This window comes from Syngnathus typhle, linkage group LG16, assembly GCF_033458585.1.
Source record: "Syngnathus typhle isolate RoL2023-S1 ecotype Sweden linkage group LG16, RoL_Styp_1.0, whole genome shotgun sequence".
NCBI lineage: Eukaryota > Metazoa > Chordata > Actinopteri > Syngnathiformes > Syngnathidae > Syngnathus > Syngnathus typhle.
In genome coordinates, this window is record NC_083753.1 from 7312899 (window position 1) to 7333159 (window position 20261).

Sequence of the window (20261 nt, forward strand, 5' to 3'; positions counted from 1 at the left end):
AGGCGGGGCTGTCAATATTTTAATAATAGCCGCGGTTGTGAATCAAACGCTGTGAGTTGCTTTTGGCGTCCTCTGGTGGCGCTTAGCTGCACTGCACCCCGGAGGAGGCGTAAGGACACGCTCCAAGCTCATCTCGGACGACTCCGGAAAGAAAGCGACCCCCTTGGACACCATCCTCACCGCCCCCCACGATTTGCACATCCGTCCACTCGAGGGTCCAATGAAGCCGTCTAATACCTGGTAAGCCTCCGCCGGTTCTTTTTTTCTATGCTGTTTTTTTTTTTTTTTTTTTGCGCATAGCTTGATCAGAGCCGAATTTAGGCTGTTAGTGGTCGGGGGTTCTGAAGTGAGGGGGGGGGGGGGGGTTGTTACCTGAGAGGGTGACTCCAGTGCGGGGGTCGTTGTGTGTGCTCCCTCCCCGCTGCCGCACGCTTTTTAACAAGAGGAGGGGGGGGGGGGGTGTCCCAGTTCTGCCAATGTTCCATGACATGCAGATGGGGGGGCGACCAAGGGGGTTCTCGGGTCCATGCATACCCCCCTCCCTCCTCCCCACCCCAACATCAACAACACGCGCGCGCGCATTCACGCACTGTGAGCCGGATATCCCCATATAGGCAGGCACGTGACAGCTGATCCGACAACAGCCAGCAAAAGAAGCCATGTTTGAATTGAAGGATGAATTCATTTTCAAATGGATTGTTGGCATTCACACTTTATGGAGCGGGATATTATTCGCAGATAAATAGGTTACTGCTCTGAAATATATGTTAGAGGAAATTTTAATATAATAAATAAAATACACACACACATACTACATTTTTACTCAATTTTACAGATAACATTTTTTTACTGTACAATTAGAAATATAAAACAATTTTATATGCTTGGTATTTTTATATGGCTGTAGTCTAACAAATGGATATGAAAACATGCAAATTTAAACATGGTGAAATGTTGTGTCTTAGTATCTATATTTAATAACACTTTTTCTTTCCCCTGCCACATCATCACACTCACTTCTTACATTTGCTGGTAATTATATATGCCGACAGGAAGCAGGGCCATTGTGGCAGACTCTGTTGCCATGGCGACGAACCACTAGTTGTCAAGCTTATTTTCCGATTTTAAAGAGATGGTGCTGGGCGGAAGGATGAAGGTGAATGATGTGTGATCGGCCTGAGAGAAATCCTCAAACCTTCCATTCATAACACACCCTTCCCATGTCCCTCATCCACTGTGTTGTCTGTGTTCATTTGGGGAGGTGTGTGTGTGTGGGGGGCAACATGGAATCCCACTCAGCTGTTCCTAGCAAGTGTGCATCGTCTTGAGAGAGAGCATTTGTATTTATAGATGACGACCTTGACTGTATTAGCTATTTTAGAAGCCGCACCCCACCCTCCCCAATCATCCTGTGCTGCATAATGGATCTGCAAGCGGGCAACGACTTGTTCCACGCTCGATGACTAAGAATAGCGCCCTGAGGAGCTCCTCTTTCAATACACACGCTCGGCATTCTCCGCTCGTTAGGCCACTTAGACGAGGAGTGCAGTGTTAACGGAGTCGGAACGAGTCTGAAACCTTTTTGCCCACTTAGTCACGAACAGTATTTTTAAAAAATATATTCAGAGTGTTTTTGGTTTTCACTTTTTCTTATTATTTTTTCAAACGTTTTAAAGCGTCTAATATCAATTTAGTCACCCACAAAAAAATGCCATACCTGAAACAGCACAGGAAATCGGCCATTTTGTTGAGGTGGCCATTTTGTTTTAATAGCGCCCTGTAAAAAATTCAACTCCTGAACCGAGTTTCCCTTGGCAACGTGACATTTCGTTGGCACGTCTATCATGAGTCAACCTGTTAAAATGTCTCAAGAAGCCTGAAAGGACACAGGAAGTCTGCCATTTTTATTTGAAGTGGCCAATTTGGAGTTATTTTGGTTTCAGGTTGCACATTTTCATGGGTCCTTCAAAACCCAACTACTGCCAGAGATTTTCGTCAGACGGCTACCAAATTTGTACCATGTGTACGAGACAGATGGGCGACTGTCACTTGCGCAAAAAATTTAGTGTTTGCCATTGCGTGTGGGCGAAGCTTGAAGATTCCACGTAACTGTGTGGTCATCTTATATACGGTCACGTTGTTCTCTGGTTAGTTCTCTCGATATGAATCTAAAAAAAAAAAAAAATCGATATACCCTGGGAGGAATACAGTAATCGTGTCGGGGGTTTGACTCTCGGCTCGGGCGCATATGCAGGATGCGGCGTGCAGCTGCACATCATCCGGCGGCATTAAGGCCGGCTCGGCTTGTCACGACGTCGACGGTTCTCCTGCTTTGTGAATGGAGCCCGAGGACGTCGTGACGGGAAGCATCTCACAAAAGAGCCCCCTACGGCTTTTATTTCTCCCTCCTTCTCCCACTTCCTCCTCGCCATATAGGCCACGTGAATTGCACCTTTTGAAGGGAGGTTCTCAGTTCTTGATGAATGAAGAAGCAGCTTTTGACAATGATCAGGACATCTGACTCCCTCCCACCCTCGCTTTCCCTCTCCTCCTACCCAGCCTGAGCGAGCTGCCAGAGCCGGAGAGGAAAAGCGCCCTGAAACGTGGGCCGTTGTGTAATCCCTCCCAGGGCCCCTTTGCTATTTTTGTACCCGGGTCTGCACGTCATGCTTGGGTATTTTCTCTGGTGACTGGCTCGCATCAATAGAACGCTCCAAATGTGCGCCGCTACCGCCGCCACTCCGGACTGATGGGACGTTTACCATGGCGCTTTTTTTCCTTATCCCGACGGAGGCGGAATGGACGGTGCGGGAGGAGGAATGAGGATGCGGGACATAGAAGGAGAGGAGGAGGTTGAAATCTCAGGTTTGTCTGATGATCAAGGGAGGGGGTGCATACGTGTGAATGTCATTGTGATATTTATGGATGCTCGGGTTTAAAGGGACGGAGCGTTTCTTTCTTTTTTACCGTCCACCTCCGCTTCGCACCGCTGCTGTGTCATGCATTTGTTGCACAGGTGCAACACAACAACATGCGTCTGTGTCTTTGTGCGCGCAGCCAAACGCGGGATTAATCTGGCGTACGCCGCAGTCGGCTCTTGAGGACCTTGGAGGGATGGAAACTAAGCAATGAGGTCAAATCGACCTTGAGGAGGGAGACTTCAAAGCCCCCACCCCCCAATGTTGTGTTAACCTGCTTTTCCACAGCGTGGCACTGACTCGAGTCAACTCGTTCGGCTCAGTTAAGGGAGTGTTGTTTTCCACTTTGAAACTGCAAAAACATGTCGCATCGGTGCGATAATGCCTTAAGAACGAGAAGTTGCGGGAAAACAAATACCACTGCATTGAACGCGTTCACTCTTGATCAGACAGGTGAGAAATGCCACATGAGTCAGATTGAGTTTTTCTAAATTATACTTTGAAATCTGTTGAAAAAAAACAAGATCACGTCAGTTGGATAAAGAATGGGAAGTTGCAAAAAAAATAGTCCAATTCAACTCGCATTCACAGAAAACCACATTAGTTGGTTCAAGCTATGCTAACTGGAGGCTAGGTAAATGTCCCACGATGAACACATCGTTTGGATTATTCCACGCTAATGCGTAGGCAAGTGGGAAATTAAAAAAAATCCCTTCCCATTGAACATATCAAGTCATACGAAAAGGAAACATTGAACAAAATGTAATTTTCATGCTAAATAGTCAACAAAGTAAGCAAGAAAGCGGCGCCTTACAGCAAAAAAATGGAGATTGTAGCACAGCAACAGTCTAAGCTAACATTAGCATGTGTAAAGGTACCGTACAGTAGAAAAGTGACTAGTTCTTCTAAGAATCTTTTTAAAATGGACCCCTCAAATGTGGCGCACCCCCACTTAGCCTCCCTTCCCATCTCTGTTATTTTCACGCGACTGTCCGCATGCGACGAGTCACCTTGGATTCGCATCCTCGGTGAATCGCGCTGGGCCGTTCGTGGTGCACCGACAACCAAAGGAGAGAGAGAAAAATATATATAGAGAGAGAAACAATGTCCTAATTAAGGGGGAACTCGGAGGGTTTGAACCAGATAATCTTACATAACCTCGTTAGGGAGGACACCGCATTTGATACTGAGAGGATGAAGTGAGGTGGAGGATGAGGAGGACGAGGATGTGCCCTCCAGTGTTGAGGCTAAAGCAATTCACAGAATTCATGAGGGGACGGTGTTTCTTCGCCGAGTGTGAGACGTGAGGGAATACGAGGTGATATTGATGCTCATCTATTTCTTAGATGCCACAGCACTCAACCCAGTGGCTCAGTATACACGCGTTGTGGGATTAAAGCTCTGCAGACTCGTGCTTGGCACATCTGCCTTACGCTTCTGAGGTTCTGGGTCCAGATTTTAGGCTTTCCCTGTGTGGTATGTTATCTTTGAGCTTCCGAGAGCTTTCTTTCAGTACTCCAGCTTCGATTGACATTCCAAAAACAGGTTTCAGTGCTGACAATCCCTGCTTTCTGTTTCCTGTATTGCAGATGAGCCGTCACACGTGTACGTAAACATCACTACTGACACCTAAGAAATATTATCCCCAAGAAACAAACGCAACGTCGGATTAATGGAGTCACTAGAAACCGCCACAGGCTCTCCGGAAGGTCAGGACACAGATGCCGCAGCAAAACAATGCACACCTGAGATAAGAAGGAGTCCATCGGTGGAAATGGAGGGAAAAGGGTGGCACCAGCACCCGCCGGAGGGCCCGGCCAAAGAGACAGGCGGTACCAAAAAAGCTCCCAACTCAGGGAAGTTACTGGCCATTGAGGATTCCATCTCCCAAACTCCTAAAGACAGCGAAGCGTCGTTTTCACTGCAGGCCGCCAAAGTAGCCGTCAGACAAAGGAAGTCCCCGAGTTCACCTGAGCAGCAGAGTTACTATTCAGGGATGGAGCTGCAGTCAGAGGCCGGCGGGAAGGTTGAGTTGAAACCACAGAAGCCTGGCAAATATGTTTGCGAGTACTGCGGAAGGGCATGCGCCAAACCCAGTGTACTAAAGAAACACATCCGGTCCCACACCGGAGAACGGCCATACCCGTGCGTCCCCTGCGGATTCTCCTTCAAAACCAAGAGCAATTTGTACAAACACCGCAAGTCTCACGCTCACTCGGTCAAAGCTGGAACCCCGCCGTTCCCTCACAATGTCAACGTGGACCAGGGGTCCTTTGAAGGCGACGGGGATTTGTTCTCTGACGGCGAGCAAAGTACAGACACTGACGACGACACGTTCAGTGACCCGCTGCTGCTGTTGGACTCCCCGGCGGAGACCTCTGATCACACCGCTGTCAAAGTGCTAAACCTCATTTCTCACAAAAAGGCATCGGCGATGTCAACGTTGACTCAGGACAGCTCATCCCACCCACCGGAAATCAATCCCATTCCTGTCACCACTGTTGAGGCTAATCGTGCAATTCAATCTTGCACAATTAAACAAAGGCTCGCACTTCGCCTGTCGGAGAAAAGGAGCAGCGACTCGGAACACAATCTGTCCCTTCCGAGTCAGTCGAGTAAAGGCAGCACGGATTCCGGCTATTTTTCCCGATCTGAAAGTGCCGAGCATCAGACTAGCCCCCCGAACGCTAACGCCAAATCCTACCAGGAAATTATGTTCGGGAAGTGTTACAGGCCCAGCCTCAAGCAGTCCACAGTTGCTTGCTATACAGATTCCGGTGAGGTAGAACGATACTCAGAGAAAGGAGTTTCTCGGGTTTTCACCCAGGAAAAAGACACAGTCGAGTCAATCAGAATAAATACAAAGTGCTTCACCAGGGAAGAGATGAAAGAAGCACAACTGGAAACTGGCTCTGACATGGGAACCCTCCTCAGGAGCAACTCCATGCCCACGTCCTCGGCAGTCAGCCTGACCATGCCCCAGGCCCTCCGGGGCAGCCACTCGTTCGACGAGAGAACAAGCAACGCGGGCATGAGGAGACTGCGGCGGCAAGCTGCTTTCGAGCTGCCGTCCCACGAGGGCCACGCGGACAGCGACGGCCACGGGAAGGCAAGCGAGATGTCACCTGCGGGACCGGAAATGGATTATCCGCCGAGTGTGAACCTGCAGAGGCATGCCATGGAACTAGCGACCCGGAAGCGCCGGAAGGAAAAACGGGAAGAGGAAGATCTGCCACCTCAGTACGAGGTGCATCACGGACAGTGTGAAGAAATGTTTGACTCCGGTAAGGATTACGAGTCGAAGCTAGCCGGACACGGTGCGGTCGGCGTCCTGAAAGGACGTTTGAGTATGCAGCTGGACAGGATTGACATGGACATCTCAGTCAGCCCTGAAATGTGTGCTCGAAAAACATTAGGAAATGTTATTTCGGTTATCCAGCACACAAACTTCATCAACAGGCCTCATGCCGACCAGTCTGAGTCCCACAAGAGTCTCAGGCAGAGGGAGGAGAGCTTCTCCTCATTTCAGCCCATGGAGGAGTCTTTTGAGATGGACAGGGGGGATGGCACACTGAGGCAGTCCTTCCAGTTGGGTGCTAAACTGGTGCGACAGCCCAATATACAAGTACCGGAGATCAGAGTCACCGTGGAGCCCGACAGTCCGAACAAAGCTCCGGACGTGCCGGTGAAGGAGCCGGAGAAACATGTGGAAGAGTTTCAATGGCCGCAGCGGAGTGAAACTTTAGCTCAGTTCCCCCCCGAAAAACTCCCCCCAAAGAAGAAAAGGTTGCGCCTTGCTGACATTGAGCACTCCTCGGCGGAGTCCAGTTTTGAATCGGCCTGCACCAGTCTCTCACGAAGCCCCAGTCAGGACAGCAACTTATCCTACAGCTCCACCTTCTCCTTTGACAGGGAGGAGAGCCTGAAGCCGGTTTCTCCTGCCAGGCAGGATGAATTTGGCAAGCCTCTGGAGCTCTTAGCTGTTCCGGGAAGCGGCCACTCGCTCTCGGTCCTCCATCAGCGTCAGCAACATGAAATGAGACGCTCCTCCTCGGAGCAGGCCCCTTGCAACTTGCGCAAGGAGTTCCCAGAGGTACGCAGCGTATCGTTTGACTATGGAAGCCTCGATCCAACATCCAAAGTTAGACTCGGGGACTTGGCAAAGGAGAGACAGAGGGGGAATTTGGTGCGCCAGGAGTCACTGAGCATGGACACTGAGGCCTCACACGTGCAAATATTTTGTGGTGGCGCAAGCCCTTCATCGCTGCCAATCACACTCCCCCAGCTCCCGCATCCCGGTTTGTTAATCCCCGTAAGACTCCAGACTCACGTGCCGAGCTACGGAAGCCTCACGTACACATCTGTGTCACAGATCTTTGACAATCACTACGATAAAGTTAGCCCTGCATTAGCTGCCTCTCAGAATCGAGCCACCACACACTCAGTCTCCGTGGAAGCCTTGGACCTATCCTCGGCCAAACTCAAGACTGGCATCCCCCTTTCCCTCACCTCTCGGACCATCTCCACCACCAACGCGTCCAGCTGCGGCGCGAGCAAACGCATGCTCTCGCCCGCCAGCAGCTTAGACCTCTTTATGGAAGTCAAGCAGCAGAAGCGTGTGAAGGAGGAAAGGATGTTTGGACAAATTGTGAAGGAGCTGAGTGCAGTGGAGCTGGGCAAGGGCCACTTGGAGGATGATTCACACAGGAGAAAATTTATCACGCCTCGACAAGTGACCGAAGAACACAGCGTGGAGTCTGCTATGGAGAGCAGCTCCTTGGATACCAGCTCGCCTCCGCATCTGAAACAAGCAGGCGCGGATAAACGGGCGCAGATGGAAACGAGGACGTTGGCGCTCTTCAGCCGGGACATCCTGGTCGCAGAGGCGGAGCGTCGGGGGACGCCGTCTTCCTTTCCAAGTCTTCGCACGGCGACAGGTGTGAGCTGGTGTTATCTCAGCTACACCAAGCCGAGCTGCTCGCACAACGGCGAAGAAGGCGGCGGTGGTGGAGCTCCGTGTTCCGTCTATGACACCTGGCATGTCAGCTCACGCAATCCCAATCCGCCGGAGTTAAGCACCAGTGCCGCGCTGGCCTTGCTGCACTCCAAACAGAAGGGAGGCAAGTTGATCTACTCAATGGCTGCCATGTGTCAGCCTGGCAATGGGAAACTGGTTTCATCCCTTGTCCTGTGGCAGCAGACGGGCGAACAGGTGAGGAAATTAAACAAAAGCCCTCTTTGCTTTTTACACCCGGGCTTTGCTCATGAGTGGCACGAGTCATCGAATTACTATAGTACAATAGCCTAAGTATAAAAAATAAATCTATGAATAAAAAAAAAAAATACTACGGACAATACCAAACCACAAGAGCTAAAAATCACAATGTCCAAGGCCACGAGACTATAAGACCATACAAATGAAGAAATGCACTTCGTGTTTGCCAACCACGCCGTGTACAGTGGCTGACCGAGTCATGTTACTTCCAGCGTGTTAACAATACGTTTGCTGGTCCGATTCAGCTGCAGAGGAAACCGGAGCCCAAAGAGGCAGACGTCAACCCGGGCAAGAAGGTGAAAGACACCAGCTTCAGACTCAAGGCTGCCAAGGAAGAGTGGAAGGAGAGGGAGGCGTCAAATACCCAAACAGCTCCGGCGCGCATCAAGATCTTTGAGGGAGGGTCAGTAACCCGGTCCGAAGGCGCTTTGTCAGTGTTCCAAAGTACTTGCCACTCATTTTTTACCTGTTGTCAGGTACAAATCCAATGAGGACTACGTGTACGTTCGTGGCCGTGGACGAGGAAAATACATTTGCGAGGAGTGCGGCATCCGCTGCAAAAAGCCCAGCATGCTCAAGAAACATATTCGAACCCATACGGATGTGAGGCCCTATATCTGCAAGGTCTGCAACTTTGCATTCAAAACAAAAGGTAAGTGTTGGTGTGGAAAGATTCGAAATGAAATGAAGTAGAGGTTGACTTTTTTTCCGCTCTCGTGGGATTTATTCAAGAGTCTTGATTGCAATGGAAAGTCTGGAAAGTAGTCCAAAAATGTGCATGATGATCATAATGTGGAAATGCAGCCGTAGCGGAACATTATTTCGAGCTTTTACAGTATCAGCTGATTTGTTAAGTCGCGTAATTTGTCTTTCTGCCGAGTCCTTGTTGGCTCGCATAGGCCAGAAATTTGGGTTAATCCTCGTTTTTTTTTCTCAAAAGGAAACCTGACGAAGCACATGAAGTCGAAAGCGCACATGAAGAAATGTCTAGAGTTAGGTGTGTCGGTGACAATGGATGACACGGAGATTCAGGAACATGGTAAGCATACGATTATCGACCGGTCTTGAAAATATTAAAGTCAGCGGGGCAACATGGGTTGCATAAATTTCGCTCCACAAACCTTTTGTTGTGTTGTTTTTTTTAAAGTAGACGAGGCGCCGCACGAATCCAAGACGGAGGTGGCGATCACGGCCAAACATCAGTTCTCCGACGCCGAATATTCAGATGGTATGGACGAAGACGCGGATGATGTCGACGAAGACGAGGACGAGGACGACGACTATGAGGGCGACTCCACACCCAAGCTGCGTTCCAGGAGCACCAGTCCGCAGCCGGGCAGCGGCGTCACGTCACTGCCGGTCACCGTCACAGTCTCTGGCAGGTGGCCAGGCTCTGACCAGCGAGACAAGACCATGGAGGATGACACGCTGAGTGTCCTGTCTCCAGATCAGGCCGGCTTCCTCTTCGACCCTTATTCTTCATGTCTCCTCTCGCCCGGTTGGGAATCCCCCATCAGGGAACCGTCCCCCTCCCGTCTGCGATACCCATCCCCGAGACGTGAGCTCTCCCCGCGGGGCCGTTGCTCCCCGCTGAGGCCCAGCTCGCCCGGATTCTCACCTATTCAGCACCTCTCTCCTTGTGTCGCGACGGAGAAACCCACGTCGCCCGGGGCAGAGATGGCTGGGAAGCGGGAGTCGGCGGTGCGGGGCAGGCAGCGGGTCGTGCTGAGGGCCGTTTCGCCACGCAGGGGTGGGGCCCATCAGCAGCGAGGTGGCAGCGACAAGAGCAGACAGCATACTAAAATGGACCTGGCTCAGCAACAAGGAGCCTTTGAGATGGAGCTGGTAGGTAACGTGTCGTGTATTAATGTATGCCCATTTGCTGAGGGTTTCAAATCCATATCCCCCTTACAGGAGCAAAAGAGCATCTCCAGTCTTCCCGCCGTCACCGGTGGTCCCCACCAGAATCTCCTGAGCCACCTTCCTCTCCACTCTCAGCAGCAGGCCTTCAGCTTGCTTCCCGTACTTCCCGTCGGAGGAGCCCTCTGGGCGCCACCACCTTCCCCCGCCTCCTCCGACGTGCCACCGAGCCCACCAAGCGAGGAGGGGGCTGCACACGGGACCCCCGAGATGGCGGAGGAAGACCAGGGAAGCCTGGATTCCAGAACCAGGGACGGTGGACAGGAGGAGAACGTCCAAACGTGCTTGAAAGCCATTGCCTCGCTCAACATTAACACGGAGGACCCCCATTAGAGACCTTGGGCCACCACCTAACTTGTCAGGTCCGCACTTGGGCAATATGACGACAAAGATTCTTCACGACGAGGAATCCCGCTCTTCTCTTCGGACTGCCTCACTCATGATCAAAACAAAGGGACCCTAAGTAGATAAAGGCCCCCGTCCCGTCCGGGGACTTTGGGTCACCTCCCACTTGTTTGGGTCCCAACTGAGGCAATATGACGACACAGCTTCTTGGCTTCCTTGGACTGGACGAGCAACGATTATTAACTATTATCATCATTGGGTGCAGGTGCAATATGAAGAGATCTACTGTAAAATGCTAATACGCCTTTTGTTTGTCATAGCAGTTTGCATACAATTGCACATAAATTATATTTATAGATTACTGTATAAAAAACAAAACGTCCTTTTACGTATTACACTCCCTCCTCCTTCTTAGACGCAGTGTATTTTAACGTCTGTGTACTTTGCGAATAGACTGTTGTCTCATGTACTCATATCGAGGTGTGATACAGTAGTGCGGTAAATACTTATATTTCATATAATTAATTAAAGGTGGGCAGGGGGGGGTACGATAAGAAAGTCTAAATTTTGACGCTTTTTGCGCAAAGAAGGTCTGTGCCTTTATTTTGCTCGGGAGGATGTTTAAAAAGGTCAAGGAAGAGCTTTGCGAGCTTGTTTCATCTTTTAAAAAAAAAAAGAAAAAAATCTGTTTTCTTTTTCTTAATGTTGTGGTTTTTATCTTGCATGGGATTTGCTATTGCACAAAAATTACAGGAAGTCAACATGTAATTACTGTAAGATGTATTTATATATTAGGATGTAAGCACTTATTGATACTGGTAAATATTTGACTACTATTTATATATGGTATATATATAATATATATACAGTATGTACTTATTATGCAGCAGTGATGCAAGTTATGCAGTGAGCCACCAAGCTGGCGTTGCTTTTGATATCTTTTTGCTCTCCTCTATCGACGGTCATCACACGTAGTCGCCGTGTTCCCACAATGCACTTTGCCATTATTTTGGACGTGGGCAATGAACGACGTGGGGAAACATTTTGGTTTTTGGCGCTTTTTGAAACATTCCACTTCTTTTTTTTATATAACGCCGTCGAGAGAAACATGCACAACAAATGTAATGTTTAGGGATGGGCAGGAGCAATTATGTGGAAAAAAACAAAGTTGAAAATAGAGAACAAATATTTAAACACGTTTACATTTATTTACATGATATTGTCTAATATTGACCCAAATAATTAAGTTTAATTGATCATTGTGAATTGTGTTAAAAGAGGTCAATTTAAAGCCATAAAAGTTTATATAAAAATATTTGTAATTTTAGTCCATCAATTTATCAGTCATATTTTTACTTAAAATAAGTTCAATTAGAATTTTTTTTAACAATTTATAATGTTTAAATTAAATTTAGATTTTTTCATTTTAAAATTAGAATGAATACAGTATACTATTAATATGGATTACAGAACTTGAACAATAAAGTGAATGCTAAAATTTGTGTCATCCAAAATATTTTCAATAAAAATTGAATTTCAGTTGCAGACACTATTTTTGTTATTTAAATATTTGAAAATTATTTTAAAAATTCTAACAATGACAGCATATTATAAAAAATAATAAAATCTCGTCCAATGCCCATCCCTACTTCTATGGAGCGCGTGGCTGTTGACGACATTTACTCGCGAATGTAATCGACAGTTCGCCAAACGCTTCTCCTCTGTATACATACATGCGTGTTTGATTTTTGGCTCAGTGTTGAAACGCCGAAATCTTTTCAACGTGGCTCGTTTGTATCGACGACAAATGTCGGCGTCGCGATGGAACTTTTTATTGAACCGTCGCCGCCTTTGCGTCGGGAGGGATTAGACGAATGGCGTTCATGTTTACATAAATCATATTTAAAGGTGCGCTGCTTTAATGACGCGTCTTGCAGATTCGGATCACTTTTTCTGTCAAAGCAAAGCAGGCCGCTCATCCGATGTGCGTACGCGGATTGTGTTTGTGTTTGCTTTTGATGATATATTCATGAGTATATATATACATACATGGTATATGTATATACTAAAGTGCATTGTGCCTCTCATACGTTGAAGAGGACAAATTGTTTACCTCTCAGCCGAGACTTATTGAGGACAAAAAGCCTCAGTAGCCAATCCATCGTTTGACTTGTTTGCGTCAAATTTGCTCGGTCGGGGATGGCGTGCCTCTGATGCTTTTGGGTTAAGGGGCGGGACTAATCTATTATTATCATTTGGTGCTCAGATTGAATTGAATATTGTTTGAAGAGAATATACTTCTAACCCAGGAATGTTTGTGTGGCAATTTATTTCATACATCTTGTCCTGTACTTCCCCCCCTCACGTCGCCCCTTGCTGGGGGGGGGGTCTATTTTGAGGTGGTCTTATCACAGCTGTTGCATCTGTGGTGGCAGGCAGCCTGTTCGAGCCTCTCCACGTTCTTTCTTTCCCCTCCCGGCCTTCGGTCCTGGTAAGACCTTTCCTTTGGCCCGCATGAACGTAGAATTAACCTTACGCACGCTGTGGTTTTAACATTCGGCTCTTGAGCAGTGCTTGTTTGATAATGATTTGTCGTCGAGCTCAACGCGACGACCTTCCGATCCCTGCCACCCGTAAAATCGAAAGATTTATGCTCCCTTTACCCGTTTTCCAAAGCAAATCAGTTTGTTTGTTTTTTTATGTGCAGGCAGCTGCCGCCGCCGCCTACCGTCAATAGCGTGGGTTTAGGAGGAAATAAATAAATGTCTTGCCCATATAAAGAGGGTCTTAAAATAGCCCGTGGCTCTGGAACAGGTGCCGTGCGCTCAACTTGTGAAAGCAGCGTGAAGGCTGCGCTAATTTTATGCACGTAAACATTCTCCGAGCGGGAGTCTGTGGAACATGATTGCTTGTTTTCCTCCATTCCCCCTTTGAATGCATATATGCGTACTAATAATTTCGTATGAAAATACAAATTCAACTATTTTCTAATACAGTGGATGATCAGCCACCAAATATTTGGTTGATGATTGTCTCTCAGCTACCCAAAACAAAGATGGAGTCCTGTCCAACGAACAGCAGCCACATAGAGAGCACCCAAGCTGTTTCTGCCGAAGAGCCTAACGCTGAGCACACTAATGACCTGGCCAAGCAACTGGAAGACCTCATCAGCAACTACCAAGCCGAGGAGACTCCGGATGAGCAGGAAGACGTGGAAGAGGTCCAGCCCAACACCAGACGGAGCGTGAAACTGGAGAAAAAGATGCTTAAAAATTTGGGTAGGATTTGTATGGGCAACAAGAACACATTTCAGTCCATACAATCAATTGCGAAACTTCTGTTTGACGCAAAGACAAATGGAATACTTCTCATATTTTCTCTCCAAAGTTTGGTTGCTCAACCTTCAACTGTAAAAGATCGGGATTCAGATCCAACAATCCAAATTGTACTGACCGTGATGGAATTCATGCTCAATGTAAATCATCTGTTACCACTCAGGCAAGGACGCAATGCTCCTCATGCAAAGTCTCAACAAACTCGACACTCCAGAGAAGAAACTGGACGCTACCATCAAGAAGCACGCCGAGCTGGTGAGTGGATTTACTGGATCAGACTAATCCTGAGTTTAATCCGCTTGACGGCATCTGGATTGGATTGATGTGCCGTTTGTAGCTGGAGGAACACCGAAACGACCAGAAGCAGCTGAAGCTTCTGCAGAAGAAGCTTTTGCAGGTGATGAAGGAGAAAGACCAGCTGCAGAGTGAGCACAGTCGCGCCGTTCTGGCTCGCAGCAAACTGGAGGGACTCTGTCGGGAACTGCAGCGGCACAACAAGACCTTGAAGGTGCCTCTAATCTTCATTCTTCTTGACCAAAGTTTGACATGAGTGGATTGATGTGAAACACTCAGATGCTACCAAAGCGTAGCAATAGAGCAAACCCAACTCACGCAAATCCAAATTATGGTCGATCGGTAGGAAGAGACGCTGCAGAGGTGCCGGGAGGACGACCTGAAGCGGAAGGAGATCACCACCCACTTCCAGGGAACCCTAAGCGACATTCAAACCCAGATCGAGGAGCACAGCAACCGCAACACCAAACTGTGTCAGGAGAACAGCGCCCTAGCGGAAAAACTCAAGAACCTCATTACGCAGTACGACCAGCGCGAGGCGGTACGTACGACGACCCCCTTCAATACCGTGTTATCACCCAGAGACGTTATTCTAGCTCTTCATTCCAGAACCTGGAGAAGGTGTTCAAGCACCGTGACCTGAAGGAGAAACTTCTGGACACCAAACTGACTCAGTCCAACATGTTTCTGAAGGAGGCTCAGGAAAAACACAAGCTGGAGCGGGAACTCGTACGTGGTCCCTTTTTCAAGCGGAAGGATACTTTGCATTGTTTCCATACTGGCCGTTCTCAACTTTGAAAATATCCCAACAGCTGCTACAAAAAGCTGCAGAGTACAGGTCGCAAGCAAAATTCTTGAAGGAGGCTGAGGTGGAATTGAAGGCGCAGGTATGATCACACCAGGATGGGTGGAAGTACCTTTTTTTTAAATGAAATGTTTATTTTATTTTTAGTTTTTTTATTTTATTTCATATTTATTTATATATTTACTTTATAAATCCTTGTTTGGTATTAGTTATTTGAAAGTAACAAAAAACTATTTTTGTTATTTTATTTTAGTTTATATTTATTTATATATTTATTTCATAAATACTTATTTTGTATTAGTTGATATTTGAATGTAACAAATAATTAGGATTTCCTTTCAAAATATTCCTAAAAAAAAAAGAAAAGTCTCCAGTGTTAATTTTGTTGGTGTTGTTGTTTTTTTGAAATGCTAACATTTGGTTTTGTCTCCTCAGCTCGACATGTACTCTAAGAAGTTTGACGAGATCCAGGGCACCGTTTCAAAAAGTAACAGCGTCTACAGCAGCTTCAAACAGGACATGGATAAAGTACGACTGGCAGCCTTTGAAGGAAAACGGCGGAACGGCTATTTTTAGGCGCTTAACATGTTTGTTGTCTTCCAAGATGGCCAAGAAGATGAAGAAGCTGGAGAAGGAGTGTCAATCATGGAAGAGTCGCTTCGATGGTTGCAGCAAAAATCTTGTGGAGATGGTGGCGGATGTGAGGGGCCTTTTTTTTTCTTCTTCTTCTTCTTCTTCCCTAATCAACTGATGTACCGTATGCGTGATTCTCATTATAGCTCAAACGAAGCGGCGGGAGGTGTCAGCCTCAAAATGAGATGATTTAGAAGGAGCGGGCCGGCCCACCAATAGCAAAAATCACTTTAGAATTGATGCCCGTTCTAAATGACTGTGTGAAATGTGCTCTGCAGAAAACTGTGAGGGACAAGGAGCTGGAGCTGCTCAACATCAAGAACCAGAAATTGGAAAACCTTTGCAGGGCTTTGCAAAATGAGAGGAAAACTCTCTATGAGAAGGTGCAAGCAGCCGGAGATCGCCCTTCCGAGGAGACAAAGATTGAGACGCCTCAGAAGGAGACGCCGGAGGAACATGACGAGGAGCCGACGAGCCCCGTTGGGCCCGTCGCAACGTTGGAAAGCCATCTGAGCCAGGAGCTGGCCAAACTGAAAGCCGAGCAGGCGCTCCTGAAGGAGATTACCGCCGACACCACGACGCAAGGAGCCCCGGAAGCGGTGAAGAACCACACAGAGCAAAGCGACAAATGCCAAGAACATTTGGACCTGAAGCCTGTTGATTAACCCTTAAAATATTTTGCTTTATACTGTACATGTTATTTGTGTGGCAATAAAAAAAAAAAATTGATTTCGGTTTCCACCGAATGTTTGGACACCAAGGCTTGTTTTGTTTTTTTTAATCACTATGGAGACATGAGCTTGAATACATGCGCTGTCAGTGCTGTGTAAATTCACTTGCCATGGGAGCGGTGGCTAAACAATGACCAGGCCGAGGTGCAGACGCAGATAAGAGTTGCTATACAACCGGCACAGCTGCTCGTTTGAGCCGTCAAAACCAACAAAGACGACGATGGCGTGACAAAGGTCCTTGTGACTTATACTAGCTCAGGTAAGGCGAGGGAAAAAAACAATAAGACCTATTAGTAGATGGATTAGCCGCTACCACCGGACGTCATTGTGTACTTGTATGCACCGAGCGCCATCTTGCATCACCTCATGACGGAACAATCGGATTTGGGAAATGAAAGTGGACTCTCCACATAAATCAGAAGCTAGTAGAAGACACAATAAGGTCAATTTGAAAGTCGCTTCCCTTCCAGGAAGAAACGGAAAGTAAACACAAGACTGATAATAAATCAGGACTTTGAGCTGTCCCAGACTGCTCCAGATAAATAACCATGGCAGACTTCAGCGATCTCATTGTGCAAATCGGAGACTATGGGGTTTTCCAGAAGAAACTCTTGGTGCTGTGTTCTCTGCCGTCGATCCCCTTCACCTTTGTCCTGATGGGGGTGCTTTTTCTAGGAAATACACCCAATCACTGGTGCGCCATCTCGGAGGCTGAGCGACTCCAGGAAGAGTGCGGCTGGACGGAGTCGGAGGTGAGGGAAGTCACTATCCCCCGTTTGGAAGTGTCCTTGAGCCGCTGCGACAGGTTCGACTTGAACCTGAGTCAGAATACTTGCGGTGACCTGGAGCAACTACTAGCGTCCGACGGGAACTCTGTGATACCTTGTGATGGGGGGTGGGCTTTCGATCAAAGCCATTCCACGATTGTTTCTGAGGTACTTGTCCCTGAATATTCTCGTACTGAAGGTATTTTGATTCTTTGACGTGTCTATCAGATACAAATATTTTTTGCAATGAGACTACTGGAAACTTCAAGGTTGATTCCAGATCCGGAGACATGCACCCCTCTAATCCAATCATCATCTGCCCCGCAGTTCTCGTTGGTGTGCGAGCGATCCTGGCTCGCCGATCTCAATCAAGTCACGATGGCATGTGGGCTATTCATCGGTGCGTTCATCACTGGCTACATGTCCGACAGGTTGGACGTTTATTTTTGTAGAAATAATACCGACAGATGAAACGTCATGATGTATCCTTCTCGCAGGTTTGGCAGGAAGCCTTGTTTCATTGGCTTCATGATTTGCCTCGGCATTGCGGGCGTTGGTATCGTGCTGTCACCGTGGTACCCGCTGCTTCTGGCATTTCGCTTCCTGCAAGGATTTTTTGAAAAGGGGGCATGTGCATCGTGCTATGTTCTATGTATGTTCAAAGGATTTTATTCCCTAAGTGGGATAGACGCAAAATCTTATTTTAACCAATCTCCAATTTGATCCAAAAACAGTGTTCGAGTTCTTCAGCTCAGAAAAGAGGAAATTTGTGTCCGTGGTGTGCCAGTCATTCATCTCCATCGGCATGTTGATCCTGCCTGGCTTGGCTTACCTTGTGCCCTCCTGGAGGACCCTGCAACTTATCATGATACTACCCTCCTTCCTCTTCATCCCATACTACTGGTAAGCATATTTACTTGAGTGCTACCTCCATCTTCAAATTCAGAGCATCCAATGAGGGTGTGTTTACTCAGGATTATTCCTGAATCTCCACGCTGGCTATTCTCTCAAAAGAGGAACTCTGAGGCCATGAGGATTGTGTCCGATGTGGCCAAGTGCAACGGGAGAAGATTGCCGCAGAACTACCAAGAGGTATTTTGCGAGGTTTCAAAACAGGTTCTGTGAAGGAAGTGGCCACGGAGGTAAGAGTCTTACAGAGTGCCATCGGCAAGTTGCAAAAGAGATGGAGAAGCTTTCCAAAAGTATAGAAGTGTCCATCCATAACTTGTGATGAATTCACCATTGACCCAAGAAGAGTCTTGATCCAAATACGTCGCCACGTTTGATTCACTTCAGATGATTCCTCTGGAGAAGAAAAAACAACATCCTGTATCTTTTCTGGACTTGTTCAGGACACCCTTCATCAAGAGGATCACGCTCATTTTAATTTACGCCTGGCAAGTCAATTTGAACAACTTGGTAGTTGAACCTGACTCCTTCCCAGAGTCAAGTATTTGCTTTAATTCCCAATCTGCAGGTTTTCCAGCGGTATTGTGTTCTACGGCCTGATTTTGAGCCTAGGGATGACGGGTGACAATCACTTTTCGGACTTCTTCATGTCTTCTGTGGTGGAGATCCCCGCGGGCCTCATTTTCTACCTACTCGTGGACAGAATCGGCAGACGCTCCCTTCTGGCTGGGACCAATTTAATCGGAGCCCTCGCCTGCCTGGCTGTGCCGTTCATTTCCCCAGGTGAGTTTGAAGTAACCTCTGCCGGCATATTCTTAATTTTTGTAATGGAACTTTTCTCTGCAGAGCTTTCTTGGTTGAAAAAAGCTGTGGCCTTCATTGGGAGGCTCGCCATTGCTACCACACTGATGACGCTCAATTTTGCCAACACTGAGCTATATCCCACCATTCTGAGGTAAGGAAGTGATGATTGTGGATGTTACTCATCAAGTTATGACTTGCATGTCCATGTCTCTCTTTGCATAGAAATCTGGGCACATGCGTGTGTTCATCGGCCTGTGACGCTGGCGTTATTGTGGCCCCGTTGCTGCTCTACAGGTTGGCCACCTTCCGGCAGGAGCTTCCCTTTTGTCTCTATGGTACAGTAGAACCTGATACCAGGTGCCATACATAAATCAATGAGGCAGAACCAGAAATCCTCTTTGCCTTTTGGTTGTTGAAGGGGTTATGTTGGTAGTCACCTGCGGCTTGGTGACACTGTTGCCGGAGATGAAGGGAGTTGCTCTTCCCGAGACCATCGAGGACATGGAGACTCTAAGATGGTAGACTTTCTTTACTGTTAATCTTCTTGTGGCTTTCACTCGAACCACCTCTTGTGCCCGGTCATCCACTCTTGTCTCTTCTTGTAGGAAACAAAACCAATCCAAGGAGGAAAACGTCTCGATGACATGACAAGAAAACGGCGCCTCAAGAATATTTCGGCATCTTTCTGGATTTCAAACCCTCTTGGGATTTTGTTTATTACTTTGACAAATGGATTGCCAGGCTATTTTGGGAAATTTCTTGGCACTTGGGCAAAGTCCTCCCAGGAAAATAGTCCAAATGAGCTTCAAAACGGCGAAGCTGTTTTGCCCATCTGACGTAACCCCTGCATCAAAGTTTGGCCGATGAAAACAGGCTTGTGAGGGCCCACTCATCTGCGCTTGGCACTTAATTTATTGTGTTTACGAGGCCTTTCCCTCCAGTGTTCTCAGAACAAATTAGAAGGACATTGATGTATGACATCATCGTTACTTTCTCCTTGTGTCTATTTTAGAAGTACCAATAAACTGTGAGATGAAGCCCAACATTTTCAGCATTTACTTTTTCCCTAAAAGCCAGACAACAATACCAGCGATTGTTGAGGTCTGTTTGTATACTGTATATCTAATTGATGCATGTTTTGTTCAAGCTTTTGTCCCACTGAACGTTTACCCAGAAAAGACTGAGGGAGGCCAACAAAAGCTGCCCCACATACGTCGGGTCAACTGAATGGGACGACCTGTATGCACTAACTTCGCGAAGATCCCCGGTATGCGTGAGAAGTGGGTTCCCCATTATATATATATGAATAAAAAAATAATAATTTGAGGGCGACTGAGAAAACATTTGACAACGTGAGAGTCACGTGATGAAAACAAACTATGGTGGAACATTAAACATGTTGAATTTCTGCAACAGATGAACATTGGTGATTTAAATTCTTGCTGGAGGACGGAAATAACTTGCCTAAGATGTACGATTATTGTTTCCACGCACATAACGAAGCTTCACTGACCCATTAAATGAG

The 20261-nt window shown here is 47.3% G+C and overlaps 2 protein-coding genes across 8 annotated transcripts; both read left to right on the forward strand.

Moving 5' to 3' along the window:
* The first annotated feature begins 94 nt into the window (after positions 1-94).
* LOC133168907 (beta-taxilin-like) lies at positions 95-16285 on the forward strand. 7 transcript variants are annotated; one of them, XM_061300585.1, is made up of 10 exons: positions 12791-12949; positions 13499-13736; positions 13957-14048; positions 14131-14301; positions 14434-14628; positions 14697-14816; positions 14900-14974; positions 15328-15420; positions 15497-15592; positions 15804-16285. In XM_061300585.1, exons 2-10 carry the CDS (start codon positions 13514-13516, stop codon positions 16188-16190), a joined length of 1452 nt encoding a protein of 483 aa, XP_061156569.1. In that variant the 5' UTR covers positions 12791-12949; positions 13499-13513; the 3' UTR covers positions 16191-16285. The 7 variants fall into 7 exon arrangements, with proteins under 7 accessions (XP_061156564.1, XP_061156567.1, XP_061156563.1 ...); XM_061300586.1 differs by lacking the exon at positions 15804-16285 and adding an exon at positions 15672-15734 and having other exon boundaries at positions 12800-12949; positions 13455-13736; XM_061300584.1 differs by having other exon boundaries at positions 12801-12949; positions 13455-13736.
* A 254-nt stretch (positions 16286-16539) lies between these two features.
* slc22a3 (solute carrier family 22 member 3) lies at positions 16540-20128 on the forward strand. Its single transcript, XM_061300587.1, has 11 exons — positions 16540-17191; positions 17351-17454; positions 17521-17675; positions 17758-17926; positions 17998-18115; positions 18320-18420; positions 18501-18715; positions 18779-18887; positions 18959-19071; positions 19155-19254; positions 19342-20128. The coding sequence occupies exons 1-11, from the start codon at positions 16805-16807 to the stop codon at positions 19382-19384; spliced, it is 1614 nt and encodes a 537-aa protein (XP_061156571.1). The 5' UTR covers positions 16540-16804; the 3' UTR covers positions 19385-20128.
* Positions 20129-20261: the final 133 nt, after the last annotated feature.